A 27,208-nucleotide genomic window follows, 5' to 3' on the forward strand; every position below is an offset into this window, starting at 1 on the left:
TCAGTACTGAGAGAGACTTGGTCTTGGTCATTTCTTCAAACAATCATCTTTATTTAATATTGATTAATTATTGCAATAATGAGACCGTCAACCCACCAGTCGTGACTGACTGACCTTTACAGACGATGCACCGTTTTTATATAGCTGATACCAAGATTGCTTAGTCAGTCACTTCTAACCTTCCCATAAGCCACCTTGGTTATCTACACAGGATGGTATTTTACTTAGTTTCCCAGATGCCATGAATATGAGACAATGAGGCATTGTTCTTAACTCTTCCAGGCTCTCTCTATCTCGAGTCACACACCACCACATCTTGTCTATAGAATGCCAGCTTTTAGGTTTTTATCACCAACACAAATCAATTGTCAGCTTCAAGCTATCTCTAGTAGAACCCATGTCCTCAACACCCAGACTAGCTGCAGGGTGCTAGAGTGGAGACCATAAAACACAGCATTAGCAGGACAGAAATATCTTACTGTTCGTTAAGTAAATAATTGTTACATAGCCAACAAATAAGGTGAATACATCATTTTTCCCTCACAAGATACATACAGTATGTTATGTAGTGGATGGGGCTTGCAAGCTGTTTCCAAAACATTGGACCAACTTGAGCGATAGCAAAGCCAACCAAATACACATCTTAGCAAACAATCACTTTGTAAACTAATGTTAGCTTCAACTAACATTACAAGTACATAGACCTTCTCTATAAAACAAAGCTATATCCAGTCTATGATATTAGCCAGAAGGCTCTGATGCTAGCTAGCTGCAGTCAAGTCTATGGAAGAGGCATCAGCTTTGTAGTGGTTATACTATGTTGAAACACTTGTCTTCAAATGTTCTTACATTTTTCTCACAACTGCATTGCTGTAGCTTTTCAATTATGAGAATGTAATTTGTAATTTAACGAATTTGATACATATTTAAGAGATCTCCTCCATGTTGGCAATGACTGACAACGCACTGGAATCCGCTCCCGGGTAAAGAGAGCTTGGAATGTTCGGGCATGGAATGTGCATTGAGGGCATTGGTTGGTGTAACGGGGTAGTCTGAGGTATGCAAAAATATTTGGTGATTTTAATAAATAATCATGCAGTTAAAACATTCAACTGTAATAGTTATAGGCTACAGAGGACATGACAAATGCTTGGTGTCAGTTGAAAACAAGCAATTTTCTGACATTAAAATTGAAATGAATGTAAAGTTTACAGGGTACATTTCAATTTATATTACATTGGATTTTGGTGACCCAATACTTAAAATATACTTAAAAAGGTCAGAGGGACTCAAATCGTACCAGTTTCATGGAATTACCCGATTAGTATAATATGAGATAAATTAGGCTCATTGAGACTCCTGCCTGCTCCAGCGTGAATGGTGCTGATGCTGCGCCCACGCTCAAGTGTCTACTGCGCAGTCGCCGATGCAACGGACGCAGTAAGATAAAATATATGGGAAAATGGCCCTCGATAATGTACTTTTCGCGCAATGCATCCTCTATTTTTTGGCGTTTGTGTTTGGCTTTATTTCCGTAGTGCCTCTCTCCGAAAACACGGAGGATTTTCATGGAAAATGCTTGCTTTTCACGCGTGGTATGTGGCAGAATGAGAACATCACAGTCTCAAAGCAGCGCTTCATCGTTGAGGAGTGGGGACCGGAGTCTTCCTGCAGTTTCATCACTTTTGTCGGGATAGCATCTCTCGTCCTCTCCGCAGTGCAGGCATGGAGACTGCTGTTCTTTCTTTGCAAAGGTCACGACGAGTGAGTGTCCTAATAATATGTGGTTGTTCTGCATTACTTTGCATGTTTTCTTCGTGTGTATTTTATCTTAATTATTTTTAAAGAGAGATAAAGAGATGGGGTGTGTTTCATGCAGCCCATCCACTCCCACGCCCGAATGATCAGTGATGCTGCTTGACTAAATACAGCAAAAACAAAACCCGCTAGCCATTCATTTAATATATTTTTCGGAGTCTTTTCTACAGATCTAGGCCCCATAGAATTAAAAAAACGTTTTTGCTATGGCACAATTTGCCCATCACCCTGCGTAGCTCCATAATCAATATGTTTAATCAGCCCGAGGGAAGAAATGCCATTTTCTGCCTTTTCAACAGATTTGCAATCATATAAACTGCATTTATGGATTAGGCTACTCTATCTGAAAGAGATGTGTCTGCAATCTTTATAATAACATGTTTTACTACTGTACAATGCAGACGATTTCATTGGTCTGACATTAGGTGACAGAATGAAACAGTGACAGACCATCCACTTAAAAAAACATGAAGGCCTATCTAAAACTAAGAATTAATGAATTCTTGTGATACAGCTACACCACCAATCTCTTTATATTGGTCATAGCATCCATTAAAACGCAATATAGCCACAATAAAACTAAAACCCACCACTCAAGCATTTGACAAGATGGTTGGAATAAGAAAATTAAAAAACACCACAATCTCCACTGACATCTTCAATTCAAATCCAATTCAACACTAAGGAAATGTGACAAGGATGGTATTAAAGAAATCACATTATACACCTTCCTAATGAGTTGCACCCCATTTTGCCCTCAGAACAGCCTCAATTCGCCAGGGCATGGACTCTACAAGGTGTCAAAAGCGTTGCACAGGGATGCTGGCCCATGTTGACTCCAATGCTTCCCACAGTTGTATGGATGTCCTTTGGGTAGTGGGTAATTCTTGATACACACGGGAAATTGTTGAGCGTGAAAAACACAGCAGCATTGCAATTCTTGACACACTCAAACTGGTGCGCCTGGCACCTACTGCCATACCCTGTTCAAAGGCACTTAAATATTTTGTCTTGCCCATTCACCCTCTGAATGGCACACATACACAATCCATGTCTCAATTGTCTCAAGGCTCTTAAGGATCCGCCACTTTTTTTCAATTTTCACCTAAAATGACATACGAAAATCTAACTGCCAGTAGCTCAGGCCATGAAGCAAGGATATGCATATTCTTGGTACCATTTGAAAGGAAACACTTTGAAGTTTGTGGAAATGTGAAAGGAATGTAGGAGAATATAAAACAATAGATCTGGTAGAAGATAATACAAAGAAATAAACAACCTTTCTTTTGTATTTTTTTGTACCATCATCTTTGAAATGCAAGAGAAAGAACAGAATGTATTATTCCAGCCCAGGTGCAATTTGGACTTTGGCCACTAGATGGCAGCGGTGCATGTGCAAAGTTTTAGACTGGTCCAATGAACCATTGCATTCCTGTTCAAAACTTGGTATCAAAACTGCCCAAATGTGCCTAATTTGTTTATTAATAACTTTTCATGTTCAAAATTGTCATGGTCAATCTAATGTTTTGTATACTCAGTGTATATTCTCTCTCTCTGAGTGTAGTTCCCTGTTCAATGCCTTCCTGAATCTGGTGATCAGCTCCCTGGTGGTGTTCACAGTGTTCCTCTCCAGCACCATCGTCAGTGTGGGCTTCAACTTGTGGTGTGATGCCATCACAGAGGGAGGGAGCATGTCCAGCAGGTGAGACTCAAAACACCCTGTCTATACCTCACACTGTCTTACATGTCTCCCAAGCTCTTCAATTGTCTGTGGCAAGATTTAGAAATACTATTGAGTTACAACCATATACCTATGATCATGTGACTAGTCGTGTCCCCTAATCTCAGTGACCAAAGTAACAGTATGAGCAGTTCTTCTCCTAAGATCACACCTTACTCTTTTCTTGTATTTCAGCTGTGAGGACCTGCAGGACACTGATCTGGAGTTGGGCCTTGACAACTCCTCGTTCTATGACCAGTTTGCCATTGCTCAGGTAAGGGTCAGACGAATGTGTAGACTCATACACTGTGTTGATAATTGAGACTGTACCAGAGTCTTCTGTCCAAATTTGACCCAGCTCTGGTTGAACCCTGTGGCTATATTATATATGTTAAACATGTCTCCTACCTGCAGTTTGGTCTGTGGGCAGCGTGGCTGACGTGGATGGGTATCACGGTCATGGCCTTCCTCAAGGTCTACCACAACTACCGCCAGGAGGACCTTCTGGACAGTCTGATCCACGAGAAGGAGCTGCTGCTGGGACGCTCGTCCCGCCGGGGATCTGATGCCAATCAGATGAAGAGTGGCATGGTCTAACACCCAGAGGACACGTGCACATCACTGAAACATATCCTCTTATCCTACCCTTACTGCCATCATAGATAGGCCAGCCCCTGACAACCTATATACCATCAACTGAAATTCCATTAACTGTGATTAGAGTGCATTGTTATGCCTTGCTTACATATACTCCTCCTCAGATATATGCTGTCTGATTTACCAGTTGAAAACGCTGCTGTTGACAGCAAAGCGTAGGGTAAAGAGTTTCCAGCTGTATTCCACTTGCTATATTTATATTTGTTAATGAGTTACTGCTGACATGTCTTCCCCTTCAAGGCACTCACTGGAGCGTAAATTGGCTCAGAGAATCAAGGCCATTTAATGAGGATAGAAATGGAACATAGAGACTTCTTTTTTAAATGACTTCCTATTTAGCTGCACTTAGATGATGACTCAACACAGGGTGGTTAAAGGATGGTGAAAATGGATCTTTTTTATTTTATTTTATTTTTTACTGTGTGCATGTAACGTTAGACAGTGTGAGCAGGATGTAGTTGTTGATGTTGGGCAATATATTTTTTGTAACAATCCAATACATTCAGATTGTGCAGGCTTTCAGTAATGTGTGACTTCCTTGCCTACATACAGCAACAGAGTATGATGTGTGATTTTGCGGTGTATTATATAGTATCTACAATTACCAAACAGTATTTTGTAAAAATGAAAACTGTACTATGTAAGAGACATGTATGGTCAATGAACTTAAGTTGACTGGGACAGAACTCAGGAGGAAATGCCTGAGAGTCACATAGCTAGATAAATCAGTCTACCTGATCATCCTGATAATCATAAAAGTTCAGGCTGGTCATGAGGCACAGGGTCCGATATTCCTCAAGCCCCAAAAAAACATTGACAGTGAGTTTACAAATTATAAGTAACATAGATGGGATAACTCACTATCCAAGGCCAGTTCTGTGCTGTTGTGTGTGAGGAAATGTAGTCCGCAGTGTGGAAAGATGGATAATCACCTTATCTCACACACACACACACACACACACACACACACACACACACACACACACACACACACACACACACACACACACACACACACACACACACACACACACACACACACACACACACACACACACACACACACACACACACACACACACACACACTCATCACCCTCACTACTCACCACCCTCACAGATTTTGGTATGCAATGACAGTTTTATTTCAAATAATTCAAATAAATAACGAAATATAGAAACTACAAAATCCTTCTAAAAGGCACTTCTTTCAAAGTGACCACAGGCATATTGTCAGCAGTGAAATGCAGCTACTAACCAAAATGTGCAGAAACAGGCCATGTTGACTTGCTGGGTATTTGTATTGCTAATGACAATAGTTCCGTTTGATGGTGCAAAGGGAACCTTCAGTCTCAGTAGCTCCTCCATTCAGACATTGGTTGCATCATATTGCTCAGATTTTTCCAACACCGACTCTTTCTTATAGTTGTGTTCCCTGAAACCTGTTATACTGTTTAAAGAATATGTATTAGTGGAAACAACGTCTTGTGTTTTATTGCTCGGATCAAGAGGTGAGGATTTTTGTCCACATTGTCCTTTAAAGCTCGACCTGTTTATAGAAGAGACTTTCATTTCTATATTTGAATGGTTCCAATTACTGAAGGTCCCACAGTGATGATTCAATTAGTGTCATAATGTTGCTGCATCTTACCACAGACCATTGGACCGTACAATTCATGTAGATTCCTTTCTTTACTTTGCATCATTAACATTTGCTCTAATTTAAGGTACTTTTCAATTCCCAAATAATCCTTAACTTTAAAAGCATTTGACATCAAGATTAAAATCTGAATATTGGCACAATCAAAAAATAGAAATGTAACAAAAGCCCTTACAAAATGTACTCTAAAGAAAATAAAAGTATTTGATATTTGAGTAGATGCAGATATGCAGTATGGAAGAATAAATACAATTTAGAGGATAGGATATTATTTGAGGCATTTTTGCATTTACCAAGAGGTACACTGTCAAAATCATAAGCACGCATTGAATTTGAGTACATTCCCAGGAAAGTGAGTATTCATATTATTGTGGTGAAGGTTTTATCATCTTTGTCCAACTTGGAACCCAAAATTGATCTGACCTAAAAATAGTCCGACTACAGCAGGGTTTTCCAAACTCGGTCCTCGGGATCCCACTGGGTGCACATTTTGGTTGTTGCCCTAGCACTACACAGCTGATTCAAATAATCAACTAATCATCAAGCTTTGATTATTTGAATCAGCTGTGTAGTGCTAGGGCAAAAAAACAAAACGTGCACCCCTTGGGGTCCCGAGGACCGAGGTAGGAAACACCGGACTGCAGTATTTATGCTGTAAAAGAAAGATGGCTTTGTCAATTTGCTAGTTTAACCTGGCACTGTGAAGTGAAGCAGTCCTGTGCCTGTGTCAGCAATCCTTTTCAGAAGGTGGTCACATTGTGCTTGACTCAATCCATAATCCTTATTTTAGACGGTAAGGGTGTTTTGTGCCAACTCTAAGCAGTTTTTCACACTTTATACATTCAATTATGTGCAATAACAAGGCGTAATATTGTGATAGTCCTTAGTATACGGTATATACACATTCATATCTGTAGTTAGCTTTTAAGTACACAAATGACATAGCATTGTAATTCAATAAATATAATTAATTTGGCATTCCATGAAACATTCACTCACAATAGATTGTGCCAAGAAAGGAACATGTAAATTATTGTAGCAATTAAGTGAGCATACCAGTGAGCATCGACATTGCTGATGTGCAAAATGTCTTATCAACAAAACGAACATGGTAGCATACCCACCACCTAGGTACATACAGTATACAGGCATGGAGGCTAAATATCTCTGGGATTACACATTTCTCCATATATGGGTGTGAGCATAGCAGTAGGGGTGCACATCTCAACACCATAGATAGATAGTCAGTGTGTATGACTGAGGTGCTCGTGGACCAGGCTAGGTAGGGCACCTCAAGGGACATGTAATGAAGAGAGTGAATGCAGTCCTCCACGTCTCCCTCTCTGGTGGGTCCCAGTCACTGCATGGTTAGCCAGATCCAGCAGCCCCACAGCAGCTGTTTTATGTGTATCAGGTAGACAGCCAGCGAGGCCTCCAGCTCCTCACAGACACGCTGTGGGCGCCGGCGGTCCGTGCAGAACATGGCCACGCCCAGCAGTGACATCAGCAGGAACAGGCAGGTGAACAGGGCCAGGTGGGGGCTGGGCGGTGACGTGTCATAGGCTGTGAACCAAAAGAGACCAACAACAAACTGTTGAATTATTTATGATTTGTAAAGGCTCATCCAGTCTGCATGTTCAGGAGTGAGGGGCATGTCGTTTTCCTGATGCCAAAATCACTTTTCTCCACCCCATTGTAGCTAAAGGCCTGATTTTCAGTCTCTTTATTAACAGTATAAAAAGTGCCATACACCAGATACTGGACTGGAATATGCAATATCAAAAGTGGGTACAATTGAGGGAGGAATACCCATGCATCACAGTACAATATTAAAATGTCTATGATTGCAAATTCTCATATTAAGCACCACTCAACAGTCTTCCTTACACAGATTTAGTATAACAATTCAGTAATGACCAGTCAATGAGGGTGACACTTGCTCCATGTTCTTAGTGTGCTATTATTTGGGACCACTGTCAGACAGACTTACCAACTAAACGGTCATAGTATGGAATGTCTGCGAAACCGATAGACAAGAAGCAAGTAAATAAATAAAGAAAAGGCTACCTTATTTGCATGCATAATTAATCATGAAGTGTAAATAGCTTGCTCATGTTTGTTCTTTTTGTAAATTCAGCGTTACATTAAATACTACAGTATCCACAAGGGACAGTGTTTTACAATCTAATCACAGGATTTTACTGTATCTTGTTCATTTTCTTTTACAGCTAAGCCATAACAACGCAGATCCCTGTGTAAGGTTCAGTAGTAGTGGCCCATAGAGAATTAGGAGAACAGTAGATTTAGCAGTATAACTCACCAATGTATTACTAAGCATTGTTTAATACGTTTTGATATATTGAGTGTTTAATTCTCTTAAACCCAGTGGTATAGAGCTGAGTCAGTCCAATAACAAATGTGTTTCTTGTTTCTGCAGACCAAGGCCTTCCAGTGCAGTAGAGAGGAGTGAGAGTGACTGGGTAGAGGTGAGAATGCACCAGAGGGCAACGCCATCTCTCCTCGGCTCGTTACATGCACTGAAGGGGCTCAAACTTTGAACGTTTGGAAAGATCTAGTCCTCATGGCCTCCATATGTTTGGTATTTGATCTCTGATCCTGATGTCTCTCTCACCATGCACAGTGGTTTCAGGCTCCCTGAACCGGACCCGCCGCTCGCCTTTCCGTCTGTGGCTGGGCTCTGAGTCTGATCCTGAGCCAGACCTCTTCAGTATGGACATGGGGATTTTACCGTTGATGACCTGAGGAGAGGGTGAGATATCATTAGAAGTGAGGACACAATGGACACCAGTTTTGAGGACATTTCAGTCATTGAAATAAAAGTGTCACCTTGGGTTTTGGTGTGTCCACCAGTGGGCGGGGGTCTTTCCTGTGCCGGACCTCGGAGTGTTTATCCCGGTGGGAATGGGAGTGGGAAAGACCGTTGTTGAGTGTGTCTCTGAAGGACTCGGCAGCAGCAAACCTCTTGGAAAGCGCTGACACACACTGGCCTAGGGAATCTAAGGGATTAACCATGAGTAAACATTAGTCTCTGACCACAGATGGAACCTGGATCCAAGGTACCAATAAACATGCAGACAACTACTGTGTAGATAGAGTTGAAGATGAAAGTTCAAAATACAAAAACAAACATTTCTGTGAAAAACATCAGGGTTGACTCCATCATGGCCATTTACTATATACACAGTTACAGTGCAGTGGTACTTACAACACACACATTTCCAGATCACAAAAGCCCTGCACTGGCTTTGTACTATGAAACATGTGGAATAGACTGCACAAGCAACATGTAGACCGTCCAACTATCAATACATGGGTTTATAGGAGGCGTGCAGCTCACACCCACAATGATAACTCTATGACAGCCATTTTAGGTCACAGAGGAATCACGCTTTGTGTACAAAATAAATAAAATAAAATCTAATCTTATTTGTCACATGCGCCGAATACAGTGAAACGCTTTACAAGCTCTTAACCAACAAAGAAGTTTTAAGAAAATAGGGTTAAGAAAATATTTACTAAATAAACTAAAGCAATTTTTTGTTAAAGAACACAATTAAATAACAATAATGAGGCTATATACAGGGGGTACCGGTACCGAGTCAATATGCGGGGGTACAGTTTAGTCGAGGCAATTTGTACATGTAGGTATGGGTAAAGTGACTATGCATAGATAATAAACAGTGAGTAGCAGCAGTGTAAAAACAAGGGGGAAGGAGGGGGTCAATGTAAATAGTCCGGGTGGCCATTTGATGAATTGTTCAGCGGTCTTACGGCTTGGGGGTAGAAGCTGTTAAGGAGCCTTTTGGACCTAGACTTGGTGCTCTGGTACCGCTTGCAGAAGCACGTGAATGAAATGTGTACCCTGACAGGCTTACATTGCAAGGACAAACTGTGTCCATGCTTCAGCTGTTCTCTTTACTTATTGACAATAATTTTACCAAGGATATGGCCAAGAAGGTCAACTGGCATGAATAGGAACCGTTCTCTTAGCACCCCAGGTCCTACACATAGCCTGCTCTACTGAGCACCCCAGGTCCTACACATAGCCTGCTCTACTGAGCACCCCAGGTCCTACACATAGCCTGCTCTACTGAGCACCCCAGGTCCTACACATAGCCTGCTCTACTGAGCACCCCAGGTCCTACACATAGCCTGCTCTACTGAGCACCCCAGGTCCTACACATAGCCTGCTCTACTGAGCACCCCAGGTCCTACACATAGCCTGCTCTACTGAGCACCCCAGGTCCTACACATAGCCTGATCTACTGAGCACCCCAGGTCCTACACATAGCCTGCTCTACTGAGCACCCCAGGTCCTACACATAGCCTGCTCTACTGAGCACCCCAGGTCCTACACATAGCCTGCTCTACTGAGCACCCCAGGTCCTACACATAGCCTGCTCTACTGAGCACCCCAGGTCCTACACATAGCCTGCTCTACTGAGCACCCCAGGTCCTACACATAGCCTGCTCTACTGAGCACCCCAGGTCCTACACATAGCCTGCTCTACTGAGCACCCCAGGTCCTACACATAGCCTGCTCTACTGAGCACCCCAGGTCCTACACATAGCCTGCTCTACTGAGCACCCCTGTCTGTGAACACTGACTCAACAGCTGTTCTCAACATCTAGGGCACATTTTACCCCGTGCCTGCAGATAAACGGCAACTTTGGAAAATAGTAGAAAATGCCACTTCCTCTTCATGCGAGTGAAGTATGAGCACACCAATACAGTGGCCTCAAACTGTCAATTTCACAATAAGTATTTTCTGTTCAGCTCTATATAAAACCACTCTGAGTGGGTGTGTTTATTCATTTAACAATTCATTGAGCAGACATCATACAGTAGGAGGGCTAACTGGAATTATGTAAGCCACTTATAATGCGATGTGTGCGCTGAAGCAAAGCAGTTAAGTTGTTCTTGGGCTTAACAGCTGTTTTCCGGTTTGTCATGCCACAAGAGAGTGCTTTATGTCAACCTAGTGACAAGGTCTACACCAAATCACCTCTCAGGGTCCAGTTTAACTACAAACTGTCAACTATAAACTCTCCGCTGCTTGTGCACGCCTGTCACACTGAGAAGAACATGCTGACACACTCAGCCATGATGGAACACTCACGACTATTGAGTTAATCTACTGTAAGTATTCATCCATGTTTATTTCAGCATGACACTGGCTTTTAAAGTGTTCTGTCTTTATTCAGGGGTTTTACCTGAGTATTCTGTTTTTCCAATTTCTGCGTAGACGGTGGCCAGCAGCTCCAGACTCTTGTCTGTGATGGGGTGGTCGTTGCCAAAGGCCCTCTGATGGATCTTAGTGGCTTTCCCACTGTACTCTAAAGCGAGATGAGGTCTAAAAGACGAAGGACAGGAACACAGAGATAATTAACATTTTATGGATTATTTCTCCCACTGGGCACAGACGACATTTAAATGTCTAGTTGGATTTACATTTGGTTGAGATTTAAACTAACGTAAATTCAATGTGAAATCAACAAAAAATGTCACCATGTCATTGGATTTAGGTTAAAGGAGGGTGAAAGAAAGACAAAACTTTTTGCAAATCAAATCCGTTTTCCATGTTGATTCAACGTCATCAGATTGATGTTGTTGAAATGACGTGGAAACAACATTGATGCACAAGTTTTTTTCCCAGTGGGCTGTGTCAATAGAAAATCCAGACAAACAACCAACTCCAATTAAAACAACCTCCAACCCATAGAAAGCAACCTCAAACAAACATACAAATAAAATATATTTTATTTTCCATTTTGCCATGGCTCCCACCGGTTGGATTACTGTGCACCCTTCCACAGCTATACTGCTCTGGCATGGAGCTAGGTGTTCATAGCATGGCAAGCAGATTCCGGCTCTTACGTGTGCCAATAGATGTAGAGCAAGTCCTGTGTAGTGTCACAGATGTCACGATCGCTGTTCCAAAACCACGCTTCCCTTCAATTAGTAATGGCCAGGTGTCTGTTTGCACTGTTTTAGAATGTAACTTGAGGACATCCGGTCGCCAAAGTACAGCGAAGCCCTTCAACGGCCGAAGGACTTCCTGCCACAGCCCTGAAAGATTCAGGAAGCACCATAACTTTCTGTCCAAGAGAGAAGACGGGGGCTGGCATTGACTTAGCACTGACTACTAAAGACAGTTGTATGAGTCCATCACTTCCAGTTTTCTCTTGGTAGTCCTCATTACTCCATCAGTGTCCAAGGTTAATGTTCATCTCGTAGACCGTTCATAAACACCTACAAAAATGTCTATGACCCAGTAAAGATGAAGAGGCTGCCATCCTCCCAATTCCAAACTGCCACAAGCTCCAGTGCTCTAGTGCTGTAGTAGGATGTGAGTCTTCTAAAACCCTGCAAATAAAATATTGCACCCAAACAAGTCCATTGGATTGGGAGGCCTCTAATGGGTGGATGAATTTGTGGCATTCTGTACATTTCTTTAGGGTGAAAAGCATAGTATTAGAGATACACTAAACTAAACGTATGGTTCTAGAGACGCGCTAAGCTAAAAGTACTACAGACACACTAAACTAAAATTATATTGCTACAGACACACTAAAGAAAAAGTATAGTACTAGAGACACGCTAAAATAAACATATAGTACTTGAGACACCCTAAACATTATGTATAGTACTAGAGACACGCTAAACTAAACGTATAGTACTAGAGACACGCTAAACTAAACGTATAGTACTTGAGACACCCTAAACATTATGTATAGTACTAGAGACACGCTAAACTAAACGTATAGTACTACAGACACACTAAACTAAAAGTATAGTACTAGAGACACGCTAAACTAAACATATGGTACTAGAGACACCCTAAACATTATGTATAGTACTAGAGACACCCTAAACATTATGTATAGTACTAGAAACACCCTACACTAAACAAATAGTACTAGAGACACCTTAAACTAAACGTATAGTACTAGAGACACCCTAAACTAAACGTATAGTACTAGAGACACCCTAAACTAAACATATGGTACTAGAGACACACTAAACTAAACGTATAGTACTAGAGACACCCTAAACTAAACAAATGGTACTAGAGACACGCTAAACTAAATGTATAGTACTAGAGACACCCTAAACTAAAAGTATAGTACTAGAGACACCCTAAACTAAACAAATGGTACTAGAGACACGCTAAACTAAACGTATAGTACTAGAGACACCCTAAACTAAAAGTATAGTACTAGAGACACGCTACACTAAACAAATAGTACTAGAGACACGCTACACTAAACATATAGTACTAGAGACACGCTACACTAAACAAATAGTACTAGAGACACGCTAAACTAAACAAATAGTACTAGAGACACGCTACACTAAACATATAGTACTAGAGACACGCTAAACTAAACGTATAGTACTAGAGACACCCTAAACTAAAAGTATAGTACTAGAGACACGCTACACTAAACAAATAGTACTAGAGACACGCTACACTAAACATATAGTACTAGAGACACGCTAAACTAAACGTATAGTACTAGAGACACCCTAAACTAAAAGTATAGTACTAGAGACACGCTACACTAAACAAATAGTACTAGAGACACGCTACACTAAACATATAGTACTAGAGACACGCTACACTAAACATATAGTACTAGAGACACGCTAAACTAAACATATAGTACTAGAGACACGCTAAACTAAACGTATAGTTCTAGAGACACCCTAAACTAAAAGTATACTACTAGAGACAGCCTAAACTAAAAGTATACTACTAGTGACACACTAAATAAAAATTATAGTACTAGAGACACACTAAGGTCATTGGTGTATTAGAGGCGAAGTCAGGTGCAGGAGAGCAGAGTATAACATGCTGACCAGACCGGACGTCGCGTGCGCGATCATCGCAAAATAAATTTTGAAATCCATGTTATTCAATTATTGCACCCACACTGCTTGCGAGCGTCTGCGATGACAAGGGCTAAAATAGAAGTCATTCCTATTTCTGATGCAGATCGCGCTGAAAGTCCTGCCTCTCCCATCTCCTCATTGGTTTACAGAAGCAGGTACCCACGTGCCATCTCCTCATTGGTTATACCCACGTGGGTGATTGAAAGACGAACTTTGTTGCCGGTTGTCGTGGTAATACAATGAAAGTTTAGATGCGATCATCATATAAGTTCAAAGATGAAAAAGCCTGGAAGGAGGAGAGATGACTAGAAACGAGTTGGTTGGCCGTTTTATGTGTGGACTAATTGTCGGAGTAGAGGTCCTTGTGCATTTCAGGTAAAATAACAACTCAATGTTTATATCCCAGGACAAATTAGCTAGCAACAGCAAGCTAGCTAAATAGGACAAATTAACATTAGCTAGCAAGTGCAAGCTAACTAGCTAAATTGCCATACATGTTTAATGCTTTTCGACCTGTCTCCAAATGAATGTCATTGGTTCAGAGTTTGTTTTGATATTTTAACCTGCGTGTCATGATCGCGTTTGGTGTGGGGGGGCAAAATAAATGTATGCACGATAGCGCACACGCGCAGCCAGTTTGGGTTCCGTGTAATGAACAGGGGCACTTTTAAAGTTCCAAAAACGAGAGCACTACATAAATCAAACGCGCTCAAAAAACGGAACATAAAAGTGAAGCGCATAAACTAACACCACATAACATGAAACAATTTCACACAAAGCATGATGGGAAACAGAGGGTTAAACACAAGTAGATTGATTGGGGAAATGAAACCCAGGTGTGTATGGAAACAAGACAAGACAAATGGATATATGAAAAATGGACCGGTGATGGCTAGAAAGCCGGTGACGTCGATCGCCGAATGCCGCCCGAACAAGGAGAGGAGCCGACTTCGGAGGAAGTCGTGACAACTAAACTAAAAGTAGAGTACAAGAGACATCTTAAACTAAAAGTATTGTAGAAGAATGAGAAATCAAACAGCAGAAACCAAGAAAGCGGATGTTTCCGGTTTTCAAGGATACAGTATTTTCAACCTAACTTCAGTTTCCCCTGCAAAATGGATTTGGGTACTCCAGTCAGCCATATTTTGAAGCCTGCTAGGTTAGGTTCCCAAAAATGTGAACACATTCGAGGCCGTCTGATTGGTCCAGAAATCGATGGGTTAGGCCAGAGCCAGAACGCACGTGGGTAAAGCGGTGGTTTGAAAATTAGTCATTGGCTTTGATACTGTGATTGGTTAGAGACGATTCAATCGCTGATTACTTTGTTTTGAACAACACCCCTCGTGCACCTCATCACCAAAAACGACTTCAATGACGGCAGTCTCAGACTAGTATGTAGTGATCGACGGAGCAGCAGAAGAATTTAGCTTGAGTAGTCAGGATACCTGTTACCCCCTTCCACCCCTCAAGCCAATCAGGCTAAATTCTCTAATCTTCCAAACATTGACAGGAGGGGCAAATAAATGTGTATGTTCCTGTCTTTGTGGCCTACCAGAATACCCCAGCATCAAGGACATCAGATCAATGTGTTCTGGTAACACTTGAAACTCCCATTAGGGATGTTGTCCCTTTGCTCCATCTCCACAGGTAAATTCACCTCGGTGGTTTTTGCATGAGGGCCACAGATGCAAACACTTCTTCCTGCACTGGTTTATTGGGCGAGGTAAATTTTCATCCTGATGACATATTTTCAAAGCACTATGAACATATAAACCCATCTTTCACTAACAATCTGGGGGAGGGGCAATATGGAACTGAGTATCACTTTAAGATGTGAGACAGCATACAGTTTAAATACAATGCCTCTATGAAATAGCCTCATGTCTGAATGACAGTATCACTGTTTTTCATTTTGTAAAGATATTATACACTCATACATCCTTTCAAAAGTAATTTACTGGGGAACAGAGCTAGCCAAAATATCAAAATACAGCATCTATTAAATATAACTACAGCCTTTTGGAGCCTTTAACAGCAAACAAAAACACCTACAGTATCAGTATATATTATGCTGTCTATATCAGGCATAATATTAATATCTACTTTCTCATCCCATCCTTACTTCAAACCCAGTAATTACCCTCACCAGTTCAGAAAAGCCAGCAGAACAGAAACAGCAAAGATGTCTCATTTAATGAGAGGAAGACCAACAATACTAAACAGCACTGCCCTTACTGCAAGAGAGGACATTAGCGTTATTCTTGTTAACTCTACGTACCTTTTACTCATGATGCAAAGCTGGGCCAGCCGCTCAAAATGCTGTGCCTGGGAGGCCTGATCCGATAGCTCCTCTGGGGATGCCCATCCTGTCCCAGACGAGCCCAGCAAAGCCTCCTCCTGGGGGCCTGTTACACACACACAGGGCATGTAATCAGCCGCCCGCTAACGTCTGTCTCGATCCATCTTGCTCATGCTCTATCCTTCTCTCGCTCTTTATATCCCTTTAACTCCCTCTGTCTCTCTACATAGCAAGTAAACAGAATCCAAAATGCTGGCGATGTGGTCTCTGGCAGGGCTGGCAGTGTGGAGATGAGAGTGGAGTCTGAACAGCAGGGTACAGTGGAGCCAACAGGATAGTGAGCAAGAGACGTCAGATAGAGAGCAGAGGGAAAAGGGAAGGGAGAGGATACTGTGAGTGCAAACAGCGCACTCACCACACCCACAAGAGCAGTGGCACAGCTACCTGTTCACACAGACACAAACACCTGAGCTGACCCTGGTGGGAGTGGAGATTAGCCTCCATAAAAGCTTTTCCAGCCTAACGTTGGAGAGAGGTAAACTGAAAAGTAAAGTGGTTCAGAAATGGCAATAAGGGGACAGAAACTTTTAACAGGATGAGGGAAAAGAATAGAAAGCATAGAAAATAGGGTAGGTCCAATATCTGTCAGATAATCAAAATGAGATGGAAATGGGCCGAGGTTAAAACAGGAGATTGAAGAGAGAGAGAAGGCTGGTGGAGTGATTGTGATGCCAGCATTGCCCCGGAGAGAGAAACAAAGCAGCTGGCACAGTGTTGAATCAGGGGCCTCGGTATTCCTTGGCGCAACACAACTCCTTATGAGATAATGCCTAACATGGCCATTTGTCTTCCCTGTCCATCCCATAACTCCTGCTACCTCCTGCCCATGCGACACTGAACTGCTGCTGAATCAGCAGCCTACAGACAGACAGACAGACAGACAGACAGACAGACAGACAGACAGACAGACAGACAGACAGACAGACAGACAGACAGACAGACAGACAGACAGACAGACAGACAGACAGACAGACAGACAGACAGACAGACAGACAGACAGACAGACAGACAGACAGACAGACAGACAGACAGACAGACAGACAGACAGATAGACGTCTGGAGAGGAGAGGCAGCAGGTGATAGATGACTGGCCAACCCTGTTGGGTTGTAAGGGATACACCAGGCTCTCTGGCTGAGGTTTGTTTCTATATTGTACAGAATCACACATTGCACTGGTATCATTTCAGATTGGTATATTACAATAAAAAGGTCCTAAAAATACACTGCATACCATACTGTATAGCACAATTGATAGCTTACAGCAATGGCATTTCGTTAGGGCACCCCCTAATCACCCAGTTAGAGTGCTAAGTGTAGTTTATAACACAGTTTTGGGAGGACAGCTTTAGGCTTCAGATGACATACCTAATCCACAACAGGAACTTCCATATATGGGCTTGTTCTTCGGTATTGGAATGCAGCCTTAGAGCAGGAACTCCATATATGGACTCAGACTTCCATATTGGAATGCAGAATTCAAAGAGTCCAATTGCTTCATCAACCACCCTCATAGTACTTAAACGGCATCCTTCGTCACTCCTTGTACCTATGCACAATGGTGGGCGATGAGTGGGCGGCCAACCCAGATCCACGACTACGATCCATGACCGAACTCTACTGACGATTACCCCCTTCTGACATGTTTGTCAGATGGTGAGAAGCTGAACTTGTGGATGCCACCTTAATGCCCCCATTTTACAGATGTAAATATACTTGCCTGTGCTCCCCTGAACAGCAGTGAGCTCAATTAGAGAAACCTCGTAGAACATCTTCTCAGCCTGAATGAACTGCAGGGCCTTGCTGTCTATTTATATAGGTGAAGGATCAGGCTCAGTTGTCAAAGGTATTAAGTCAGTTGTAGCGTCAGAAACGTTGTTATCGCCAGGCTTAACTGCAATGTGTTTTTTATTTTTTTTATGGCTCCTGAATGTGACCTCAGCAAGTAACAGGCTCATCACCAACATTCTAAACAGATAGCTCAAATCATAGTCTCTGTGAAGGCTTGGACTATAATATCTGGGCATTCTACTGCAGTCTTTTGTTTGTCAATGTTGATGTGTCTTGTTATTTTGGGTATCTGATTCTGTAAGGGATAGATTTAAATTTACTGGGGGGGGGGGGCTGTTCCAACTCAAGGTGTCCACCAACTGGTTTCTGTGCCAATGCACCACACAACCAATAAACAAAGCATACCAACTTTGGGCACTTCAATATCATGGTTTGTGTTATCAAAACCACAAATAGACTGTCGATCTCAACAAAAAGAAAATACATTCTTCCCTATTTTAGGTTTACCCAGTATCGAAGGCTTGGCTTGACAATCTCCGAATGTCATTAAACTTTTTGGTGTTTTGTAAACGATGTCTCTTTCCATTCATCAATTGGCCACTGCACAGTTTGAAATTATTGATTGATTTTGTCAGTTAAAAAAAATACATTTATACCCAAAGATTTTAAGTGACCGGGTTTGCACAATAAAGTCAGGGACTTACAGTATCATAGGCCTTCAGTAGCTAAAGCTTAATAATAGCCACACCATACCAAACCTTCACAAATGTTTCTAAACTTTAATAGGGTAATATCAAAAGTCAAGCCATTGTTTAAACGGAAAATATGAGCAGAAGAGCAAATGTAAATCAGGGAAAAAATGCGCTACCCTCCCCTGTGCCCAATAAAAAAACACACACAACCCTCCCCAAAGCAACAACAAAAAAGCTTGACAACACTCCCCTATTTTGGACCACCCCTCCCTCCAATAAATTTAGATCTGTCCCTAAGGCACCAAATATGTGTGCCATCCCTAAAAATAGACTCAGGAGCCGAGTTGGTTCACTTTGTCAAAGGCATTCTTCATACTGAAATAAATGCATCCCTTTGTATGTTGACCCCGTTAACACTTGACAGGTGAATTTAAAAAGCATTGCTTGACAAGGAAAATTTGCTTAAAATAAACACAGACATATAGCCTGGCGTAAAATGGTCTACTCAAAAGCAGGAGCTCTCTGTCGCACGTGAGACCAGACTTTGCTTAGTTCTATTTCTGAATGCTTGTGTGTGACCTATTGATTTCTGTTAAAGTAGCACAGTTTAGATACAAATAAAAGCTTTAAAAATGTATGTATTATATACAGTGAATAAAGGCTATTTGCGTTATTTCTATGCTTCCCGTTCTTAAGTTTTGTTTTTGTGTCTTTTACTTTTGGTTTCGTACCCCAGCCTCAAACAGCTGGAAAGACAATATTTTTGGTTATGGAAAAGATAGTTCACAGCTATTCAGATGTACTATGATTTTCTACACTACACTTTCTTGTTTTGTCACATAAACTGAAATTAGGCGAACCATTCGAATTTTAGCAACCAGGAAAAACCGGAGCGATTTCTGCATAGTGCATCTTTAAATGACAGTAGTCTATAAACCCTATCATAACTGTCCATGTGAAAGGAAAGAGGCTACCTTGTATGACTAGCAAAATACACGAGAAGCACATTAACACACACTCCTAATAGACTTCACCAGCCAGAAGGATACACAGTGTATGCAGTGCCATACATACTTTATGACTCCAGTAGACATCCAGTGGACAAGTAGAATTTTAAAAATGTGTTTACTACGATCCTCTTCTAAACATCCTGCATATCCTGCAATGTGCCTCATTCCTATTCGTTGCCAGTATATAATAGTCAGCTGAGGTAGAGATATTGAGCTGCTGACAGACAGGGTTAACTCCAGGGTTTACTGGACCGCTGAGGTAATGACTGTTCAAATCAAAACACATTTTATTTGTCACGTGCCGAATACAATGGGTGTAGACTTAACCGAGTAGAAAAATTAGAATAAAAAAAAATAGTAACACAAGAGGAATAAAATACACAATAATGAAGCTATATACAGGGAGTACCAGTACCAGATCTATGTGGAGCTATATACAGGGAGTACCAGTACCAGATCTATGTGGAGCTATATACAGGGAGTACCAGTACCAGATCAATGTGGAGCTATGTACAGGGAGTACCAGTACCAGATCTATGTGGAGCTATATACAGGGAGTACCAGTACCAGATCAATGTGGAGCTATGTACAGGGAGTACAAGTACCAGATCAATGTGGAGCTATATACAGGGAGTACCAGTACCAGATCAATGTGGAGCTATTTACAGGGAGTACTAGTACCAGATCAATGTGGAGCTATATACAGGGAGTACCAGTACCAGATCAATGTGGAGCTATATACAGGGAGTACCAGTACCAGATCAATGTGGAGCTATATACAGGGAGTACCAGTACCAGTGTTGATGGCCATTACAGACACAACACTTTTCACATGCCAATAAGATGGCTGGAGAGGCATTCACAACTAACTATACAATTGCATTGTATATCCTGGATTATAAACTGCACCTACTCGATCCATCGCCCCAAACAATCATGAAAAAACTGTCAATACCACGTGATGCCTCCATTTTTTTTTTACAAAATCACCCCAAAGTGAAATTTCTAATGTGTTTTGAAATCTGGAGATAATTCCACTATGATCAGAGGCCCATTAAGTCCATATCACTACATTAGAAAGCCCCATGCTAACTGCCAACAGTGAGATGAGTATGACGAGGACCCTCTGGGATAGAAGGTTACTTCACAGGCAGACCACAGAGGTCAAAGCACTACTTCTGCTGGTCTGGGGTATTTACAACCTGGCAGGACAACAACAACAATGCAGCGAACCCACACTGAGTAGGTACTAAGTCCTCCACCCTGAGTTGGTGGGGAGAAAAAAACATGGAAACAAAAAAAGCAGACAGAGACCCCTTTCCAACGGCAGGGTGAACTCAATTTAGAGCACATGCGGTACACGTGAAGTGGAGAGGGTCAAGGTTGAGATAACCTTCTAAAGGAAGCACTCTGAAGCATATGTGGCTTGTGACACTATTCTCATACAGTCAACACTATACCACAAAACAGACAATAAAATGTTTTTGATTGTGTTGATTACAAACATGAAACTGTAACAGAAAACATCCTGAGAATGATTTGACTGAAAGTTCAGTTTGATTGGCTTATTTATTTCTCTAATTTGAGAGCAAAATTGAACGGATAGATTAATACACTTTCCATGAAAGCCAGGATGACTTTTGGTCAGAGAGCTCTGAGAAGAATTCCAGCAACTGGGAGTTATTATTATGGCATTTGATGCTGAGAGTTGATGTTTTTTAGTCTGTGCATGTGAAAATATGTGTTCCCATCAGAGTCAGTTAGATTAGGCTAAATCTTCACCTCCCTCACTCCCCAGGGAACCTTCCCAAATACAACCCAGAGAGTACTTTAAAAGCCTGTTAAACTCTGGCTCTGCCCAGTCACATGAATATCCTGTTTTATCCTGTCCTCGGGGACCACCCACTGGGCACAGATGTCAGTTTGACTTACATTTGGTAACTAATGTGAATTAAACATGTCATTGGATTTAGGTTAAAAGTTAGGTGAAAAAAATACAAAATTCCCTTAAGTTGATGACTTTTTTTAATATCCAATCAGTATCTACGTTGATTCAACATCATCACATTTAATTTTGGGTTTTAAATGACGTGGAAACAACGTTGATGAAAAAAATGTCTGCATCATACAACTGTATGAGTTCCACGTAACAAGTTCCATGATAAAAACTCAAATGACTTTGTAAATAGTTTAAAACTATCTACTTCAAATCGTTATGGTGGTAATGTCCTGTGTCTATGAAGCTTATATGTTACTATTAACATATGACACCATTGTGACATAATTATTCATGATGCTATGTGTCTCTTTCATGTCTAAAGACTTAATTAACCCTATCATGACCTATGAGCCTCTTAACTAAATGACTTCTGAGGACATGAGGAGACTATGGATTAGTATTGATGAAGTGAGCCCAGTAAATCAACCTATTTTGGGAGATGGGTTGTGAGGAGTTGGGTCTTGCTGAGGCAGATAACTTGAGCTGGCATCTGAGCCCTATACTGCACTGGCCTGTAGTGGATAATGGCGGTGGTGGTGACACACACAGCCACTGCAGAATACAGGTTAATTAGCTTTCTCATACTCTGTTGTGGGGAGATAAGCACTTACAAATCCTCTTAAGAGAAAAGCCTGACCCCATTCAAAACCTTGAGCATTCTGGGGCAAAGATATGATAATATTCTGTCCCATGGACACAAATTCCCTCTTTCTACAATGCTTTTTCTGTACAGGCAAATTACAGTTTGCACTGGAATTCACCATACCCGCAGGCCACTGCCACCAAAAAAGGAAACCATTTTTGCCTCCCTAGCATAGTCACAGGTTTCATGCAAAGATAGTACTAATAGTTATCTGGAAGTGGGGTCAGATAAGGGATAGGGGTTTGGTCTCACAAGGCCTCCGTTTGTGTGTAAAGGATACAATTATTTTCGGAGATGAATAGTTCAGCAATCTGTAATCACAAAGGAGAACACATATTAGGATTGTATGATATGAATATGCTACACAATTAATTGTCTGTCTGCATTCTACTCATATTACCATGTATGACCATTCACATTCCACTATTCTCGTATAAGCTACTGTATTGTGGAGGGGAATGAACAACACCACCCTCTCTCTCTCTCGCCGTTGGTCTGTTCAACATCATGCCACATTCCTGGGATATTGGGTAAGGGGCTACATTTGTAAATGTAAGACATTTTCTTTGGGTCACTTGATACATATTGTTATCCAGGGGCCTTTAGTATGTACCTGGTTCACCAAAACTGGATCAAAACAACAATATTCTATCCTGGGAGACAAGCATGCACATGAAATGAGTCCCAGTAATCAGATGCTATTTGCATCCATCAGATACAGTGGAGTTGCTAGTAATAGGCTACTGACATACATTATTATGTTATGCACTATACATGGACCACTTCCAACCTCATATTGAGGTACAGTAGCTAACATACTCACAGGTTTGCAATACGGCATATTACTGACATTGAAAAGAGCCATTTGACATTTTTCTGTCTGTCCTGAGACAGACAGACTCCCTGTCTTCATCTTGCAACATGCACTGTCAACAGGAAAAATGCTGATCCTGTGCTGTGAGTGGCAACATGATGTTTGACATTGGTATTGGTGATGGCAAGGTTGTATTGGTATGTGTAGTGTGTGGCTTGTGGCAGTACTGTACAGTGTCAGTACTGTATGTGTGGTATCAGTATTGTGCTGAATGGGTTTTGTGTCTGTGTGCTCATGTTTATGTACACCACAAGTGTGTGCATGTCCCTGTAGACTGGACGTTTGTGTGTGCAAACATTTGTCTACAGTATGCGTGTGTATGTTTGCGGGTGCATGTATACATATGGGTGTGAGAGTGAGCGATCGTCCGGCCATTAGGTCGTTGGCTCACCTGGTGAAGGCAGTTGGGCAGCGAGGTGAAGCTCTGCACGTGCCTTAACCCCAGCAGAGAGCTAAGGAAGCAGTGGAGGGCGGCCTGGTACTCCCCCTGTTGCTGGAGCTGCTGTCCCAGTTGAAACAGGCCCTCCCTTCCCCCGTTCAGCATCCCCAGTCCCAGACAGAGGCAGCGCTGCCTCCCATCGGAGCTCCGCCAGCCAGAGACAAACGCTCCACTCCACTACACCTCCAGAGCAGAGAGGGGAAAAAATCTAAACAGCCCAGGGATAAAAACACAGCAGAGATATGGTTTACAAGAGCCAGACTACAGCACGACTTCCTCTCTGTCTTGTCTATTCACAGTAACTCAAGGGCAGGTGGCGAGCTGAGCTAAGGCAGGCTGAGAGAAAACAGATCAACTCCCCTCCCTCTCAGCCCATGCTGCATCAGGAAAGGAGGAGAGGAAGTCAGAGGGGATTTGTTCACTGACTGGCAGAGCCCTGGTCCAATCACTGCTCTACTTGCGTACAGTAGTCCAGCCAGCGTGTGTGAGCAGTCTCAGCATGTAGGTAACGGAACTGTCGACTGAGCACTGTGGCTCTCTCCCTGAGCACTCTTGTTTTCTCACTGTGGTTGGCTCTCCTTATGAAATCAAATTGCAGGGCTTTATGTTTCTGCAAGGTTTCACCACTGGAAATACAGCACATGTTTAATGTATTCGATTTGTGCATTTCATTGAATTTCAGGATACACTCTGACCTAATTTGTCTAGTGCACTGGTACAGCAAGGTTGTGCATGTCTTGGGGGGAGGGAGGAATTAACTCAAGAAATCTTAATGCTTTACTTATGGTTTATAAATGAGAAGCCTGTGAAAATGAACAATGGCCTTACACAGATAAACAAGTGCTTGACTAAAAATGCAGTGTGTCTACATGTTTTCCTGTGAGTAACATAAGCACATGGACCCCATTATGGTCTCCATACACTCATGTGTTTCGTAATGCGTGACAAACAGTAAGTGTAAACAAAGAGTCATTAGTAACACCTGCTGTATGTGTAGACAGAGAGTGCTCCACTGTTCAAACAAGGACAACTAATATTTATTTATCCACCGGCCCGCCTGCTTCAGATGTTTGCTCTTCCTTTAACATTAAACCAGCGACAATCTGTGCCCAGGGAGAGGGTGTGACATTGATTTTGTTAGTCACTCTCACTCAGATGTCATATTTACATGGCATAAGTCATGGAAAAATGTGTAGAAATGTAGGAAATTAGCTTTAAAACTGCAAAAATGTCTATCTCCCAGAGGAGGCTGGTGGTGGGAGCTATAGGAGGATGGGCTCATTGTTATGGCTGGAATGGAATAAATGGAACAGAGTCAAACAAGTGGTTTCCATATGTTGATGTGTTTGATACTGTTCCATGTATTCCATTCCAGCCATTGCAATGAGCCTGTCCTCCTATAGCTCCCCCCACCAGCCTCCTCTGCTCTCCACCCCATGGCAAAATGAGTAAAATTGCATGAAATGTGTTATAAAATTACACATAAAAAATGAGCATGGGTGGAGAGAGTTGAGAGTTCAGATAAAATATATTTAGGATGGAGACGATCATGTTGATGAGCTAAAAGAGAGAGTAAAGAGCTCAGAATGTTTTTTTGCGTTCCCAGAAAGCGCAATGAATTAAGTGTTGAGCTCAGCATCTCCCTGCTCACGGTATACTTGCCTGCGCTCTCTTGAAATGCACTTGTGTGTTCGCAAATCTACATGTTACTCAAATATGATTGGCAGCCTTATTGACAAATCACAGCACTGATCTTTGTTACAATGCCAGTGATTGGCTAGCTAGCTAAATGAAAGGTGGGACCAACGTGATGTTTACATCCCCAGGTAGCCACATTGCATCACGGAGGACTTCCCAAATGGCGCTTCTTATTTTAGGTAAGAAAGCTAGCTTATGAATTCAGCCTAATGCTATTTCAACGTGTTTTTGATTATCTCATTTATATTAAGATTTGCAAGTGGATTTCTGTAATGGTAGACTCAATAATTCCAGATCAAAATCTTTTTCGGATGTGATGTCATTCCTTCGGGTTTCATCTCACTCACAATTTTATTTTTTATTTTTTTGCCTTTATTTAACTAGGCAAGTCCGTTAAGAACAAATTCTTATTTACAATGACGGCCTACAAAAGGCAAAAGGCCTCCTGTGGGGACGGGGGCTGGGATTAAAAAAAATTAAATACAAATATAGGACAAAACACATCACGACAAAAGAGACAACACAACACTACATAAAGAGAGACCTATGGCAGCAACACATGACAACACACAACATAGCAGCAACACAACATTGTACAAACATTATTGGACACAGACAACAGCACAACGGGCAAGACAGTAGAGACGACAATACATCACGCGAAGCAGCCACAACTGTTAGTAAGAGTGTCCAGGATTGAGTCATTGAATGAAGAGATTGAGATAAAACTGATAAAACCAGTTTGAGGGGTTTTGGCAGCTCGTTCCAGTCGCTAGCTGCAGTAAACTGAAAAGAGGAGCGACCCAGGGATGTGTGTGCTTTGGGGACCTTTAACAGAATGTGACTGACAGAACGGGTATTGTATGTGGAGGATGAGGGCTGCAGTAGGTATCTCCGATAGGAGGGAGTGAGGCCTAAATTGAAAAATAAATAAAAATAAGCATCAACCAGTGGGTCTTGCGACGGGCATACAGAGATGACCAGTTTACAGAGTAGTTTAGAGTGCAGTGTGATGTGTCATATAAGGAACGTTGGTGGCAAATATGATGGACGAATGGTAAAGAACATCTAATGTCACCCATATAGCAACTAATGTCACACATTGCATGCATCCTAGCTACCGTACTGGCTTGCTATATTAGGCAGCTCTAGGTGCTAGGGGAAAACAAATATACACTGCTCAAAAAAATAAAGGGAACACTTAAACAACACAATGTAACTCCAAGTCAATCACACTTCTGTGAAATCAAACTGTCCACTTAGGAAGCAACACTGATTGACAATAAATTTCACATGCTGTTGTGCAAATGGAATAGACAAAAGGTGGAAATTATAGGCAATTAGCAAGACATCCCCCAATAAAGGAGTGGTTCTGCAGGTGGTGACCACAGACCACTTCTCAGTTCCTATGCTTCCTGGCTGATGTTTTGGTCACTTTTGAATGCTGGCGGTGCTTTCACTCTAGTGGTAGCATGAGACGGAGTCTACAACCCACACAAGTGGCTCAGGTAGTGCAGCTCATCCAGGATGGCACATCAATGCGAGCTGTGGCAAGAAGGTTTGCTGTGTCTGTCAGCGTAGTGTCCAGAGCATGGAGGCGCTACCAGGAGACAGGCCAGTACATCAGGAGACGTGGAGGAGGCCGTAGGAGGGCAACAACCCAGCAGCAGGACCGCTACCTCCACCTTTGTGCAAGGAGGAGCACTGCCAGAGCCCTGCAAAATGACCTCCAGCAGGCCACAAATGTGCATGTGTCAGCATATGGTCTCACAAGGGGTCTGTGGATCTCATCTCGGTACCTAATGGCAGTCAGGCTACCTCTGGCGAGCACATGGAGGGCTGTGCGGCCCCACAAAGAAATGCCACCCCACACCATGACTGACCCACCGCCAAACCGGTCATGCTGGAGGATGTTGCAGGCAGCAGAACGTTCT

At 42.1% G+C, this 27,208-nt stretch overlaps 2 protein-coding genes across 2 annotated transcripts; one reads left to right on the forward strand and one right to left on the reverse strand.

Moving 5' to 3' along the window:
* The first annotated feature begins 1,397 nt into the window (after positions 1-1,397).
* On the forward strand, positions 1,398-4,717 carry LOC139553544 (transmembrane protein 179). The gene is made up of 4 exons (XM_071365984.1): positions 1,398-1,764; positions 3,383-3,520; positions 3,734-3,812; positions 3,953-4,717. The coding sequence occupies exons 1-4, from the start codon at positions 1,463-1,465 to the stop codon at positions 4,133-4,135; spliced, it is 702 nt and encodes a 233-aa protein (XP_071222085.1). The 5' UTR covers positions 1,398-1,462; the 3' UTR covers positions 4,136-4,717.
* A 2,084-nt stretch (positions 4,718-6,801) lies between these two features.
* Positions 6,802-23,915, reverse strand: c25h14orf180 (chromosome 25 C14orf180 homolog). The gene is made up of 8 exons (XM_071365983.1): positions 23,529-23,915; positions 22,544-22,574; positions 17,849-17,935; positions 16,051-16,177; positions 11,090-11,229; positions 8,702-8,871; positions 8,487-8,613; positions 6,802-7,417 (listed from the first exon to the last, which is right to left on the reverse strand). Exons 1-8 carry the CDS (start codon positions 23,679-23,681, stop codon positions 7,212-7,214), a joined length of 1,041 nt encoding a protein of 346 aa, XP_071222084.1. The 5' UTR covers positions 23,682-23,915; the 3' UTR covers positions 6,802-7,211.
* Between the last annotated feature and the right edge of the window lie 3,293 nt (positions 23,916-27,208).

Source organism: Salvelinus alpinus, chromosome 25 (genome assembly GCF_045679555.1).
Source record: "Salvelinus alpinus chromosome 25, SLU_Salpinus.1, whole genome shotgun sequence".
NCBI lineage: Eukaryota > Metazoa > Chordata > Actinopteri > Salmoniformes > Salmonidae > Salvelinus > Salvelinus alpinus.

What these genes read in the sequence shown, in the direction of transcription:
- c25h14orf180 (XM_071365983.1), bottom strand. Translation starts at nt 23,681, where the DNA reads ATGCTGAACGGGGGAAGGGAGGGCCTGTTTCAACTGGGACAGCAGCTC. An exon ending in TGCCCAACTGCCTTCACCAG is followed by an intron (nt 22,575 to 23,528) that starts GTGAGCCAACGA and finishes TTGTGATTACAG; the next exon opens with ATTGCTGAACTATTCATCTC. An exon ending in TGCTGTTCAGGGGAGCACAG is followed by an intron (nt 16,178 to 17,848) that starts GCAAGTATATTT and finishes TGTGTGTAACAG; the next exon opens with GCCCCCAGGAGGAGGCTTTG.
- LOC139553544 (XM_071365984.1), top strand. Translation starts at nt 1,463, where the DNA reads ATGGCCCTCGATAATGTACTTTTCGCGCAATGCATCCTCTATTTTTTG. An exon ending in CTTTGCAAAGGTCACGACGA is followed by an intron (nt 1,765 to 3,382) that starts GTGAGTGTCCTA and finishes CTCTGAGTGTAG; the next exon opens with TTCCCTGTTCAATGCCTTCC. An exon ending in ACCAGTTTGCCATTGCTCAG is followed by an intron (nt 3,813 to 3,952) that starts GTAAGGGTCAGA and finishes TCCTACCTGCAG; the next exon opens with TTTGGTCTGTGGGCAGCGTG.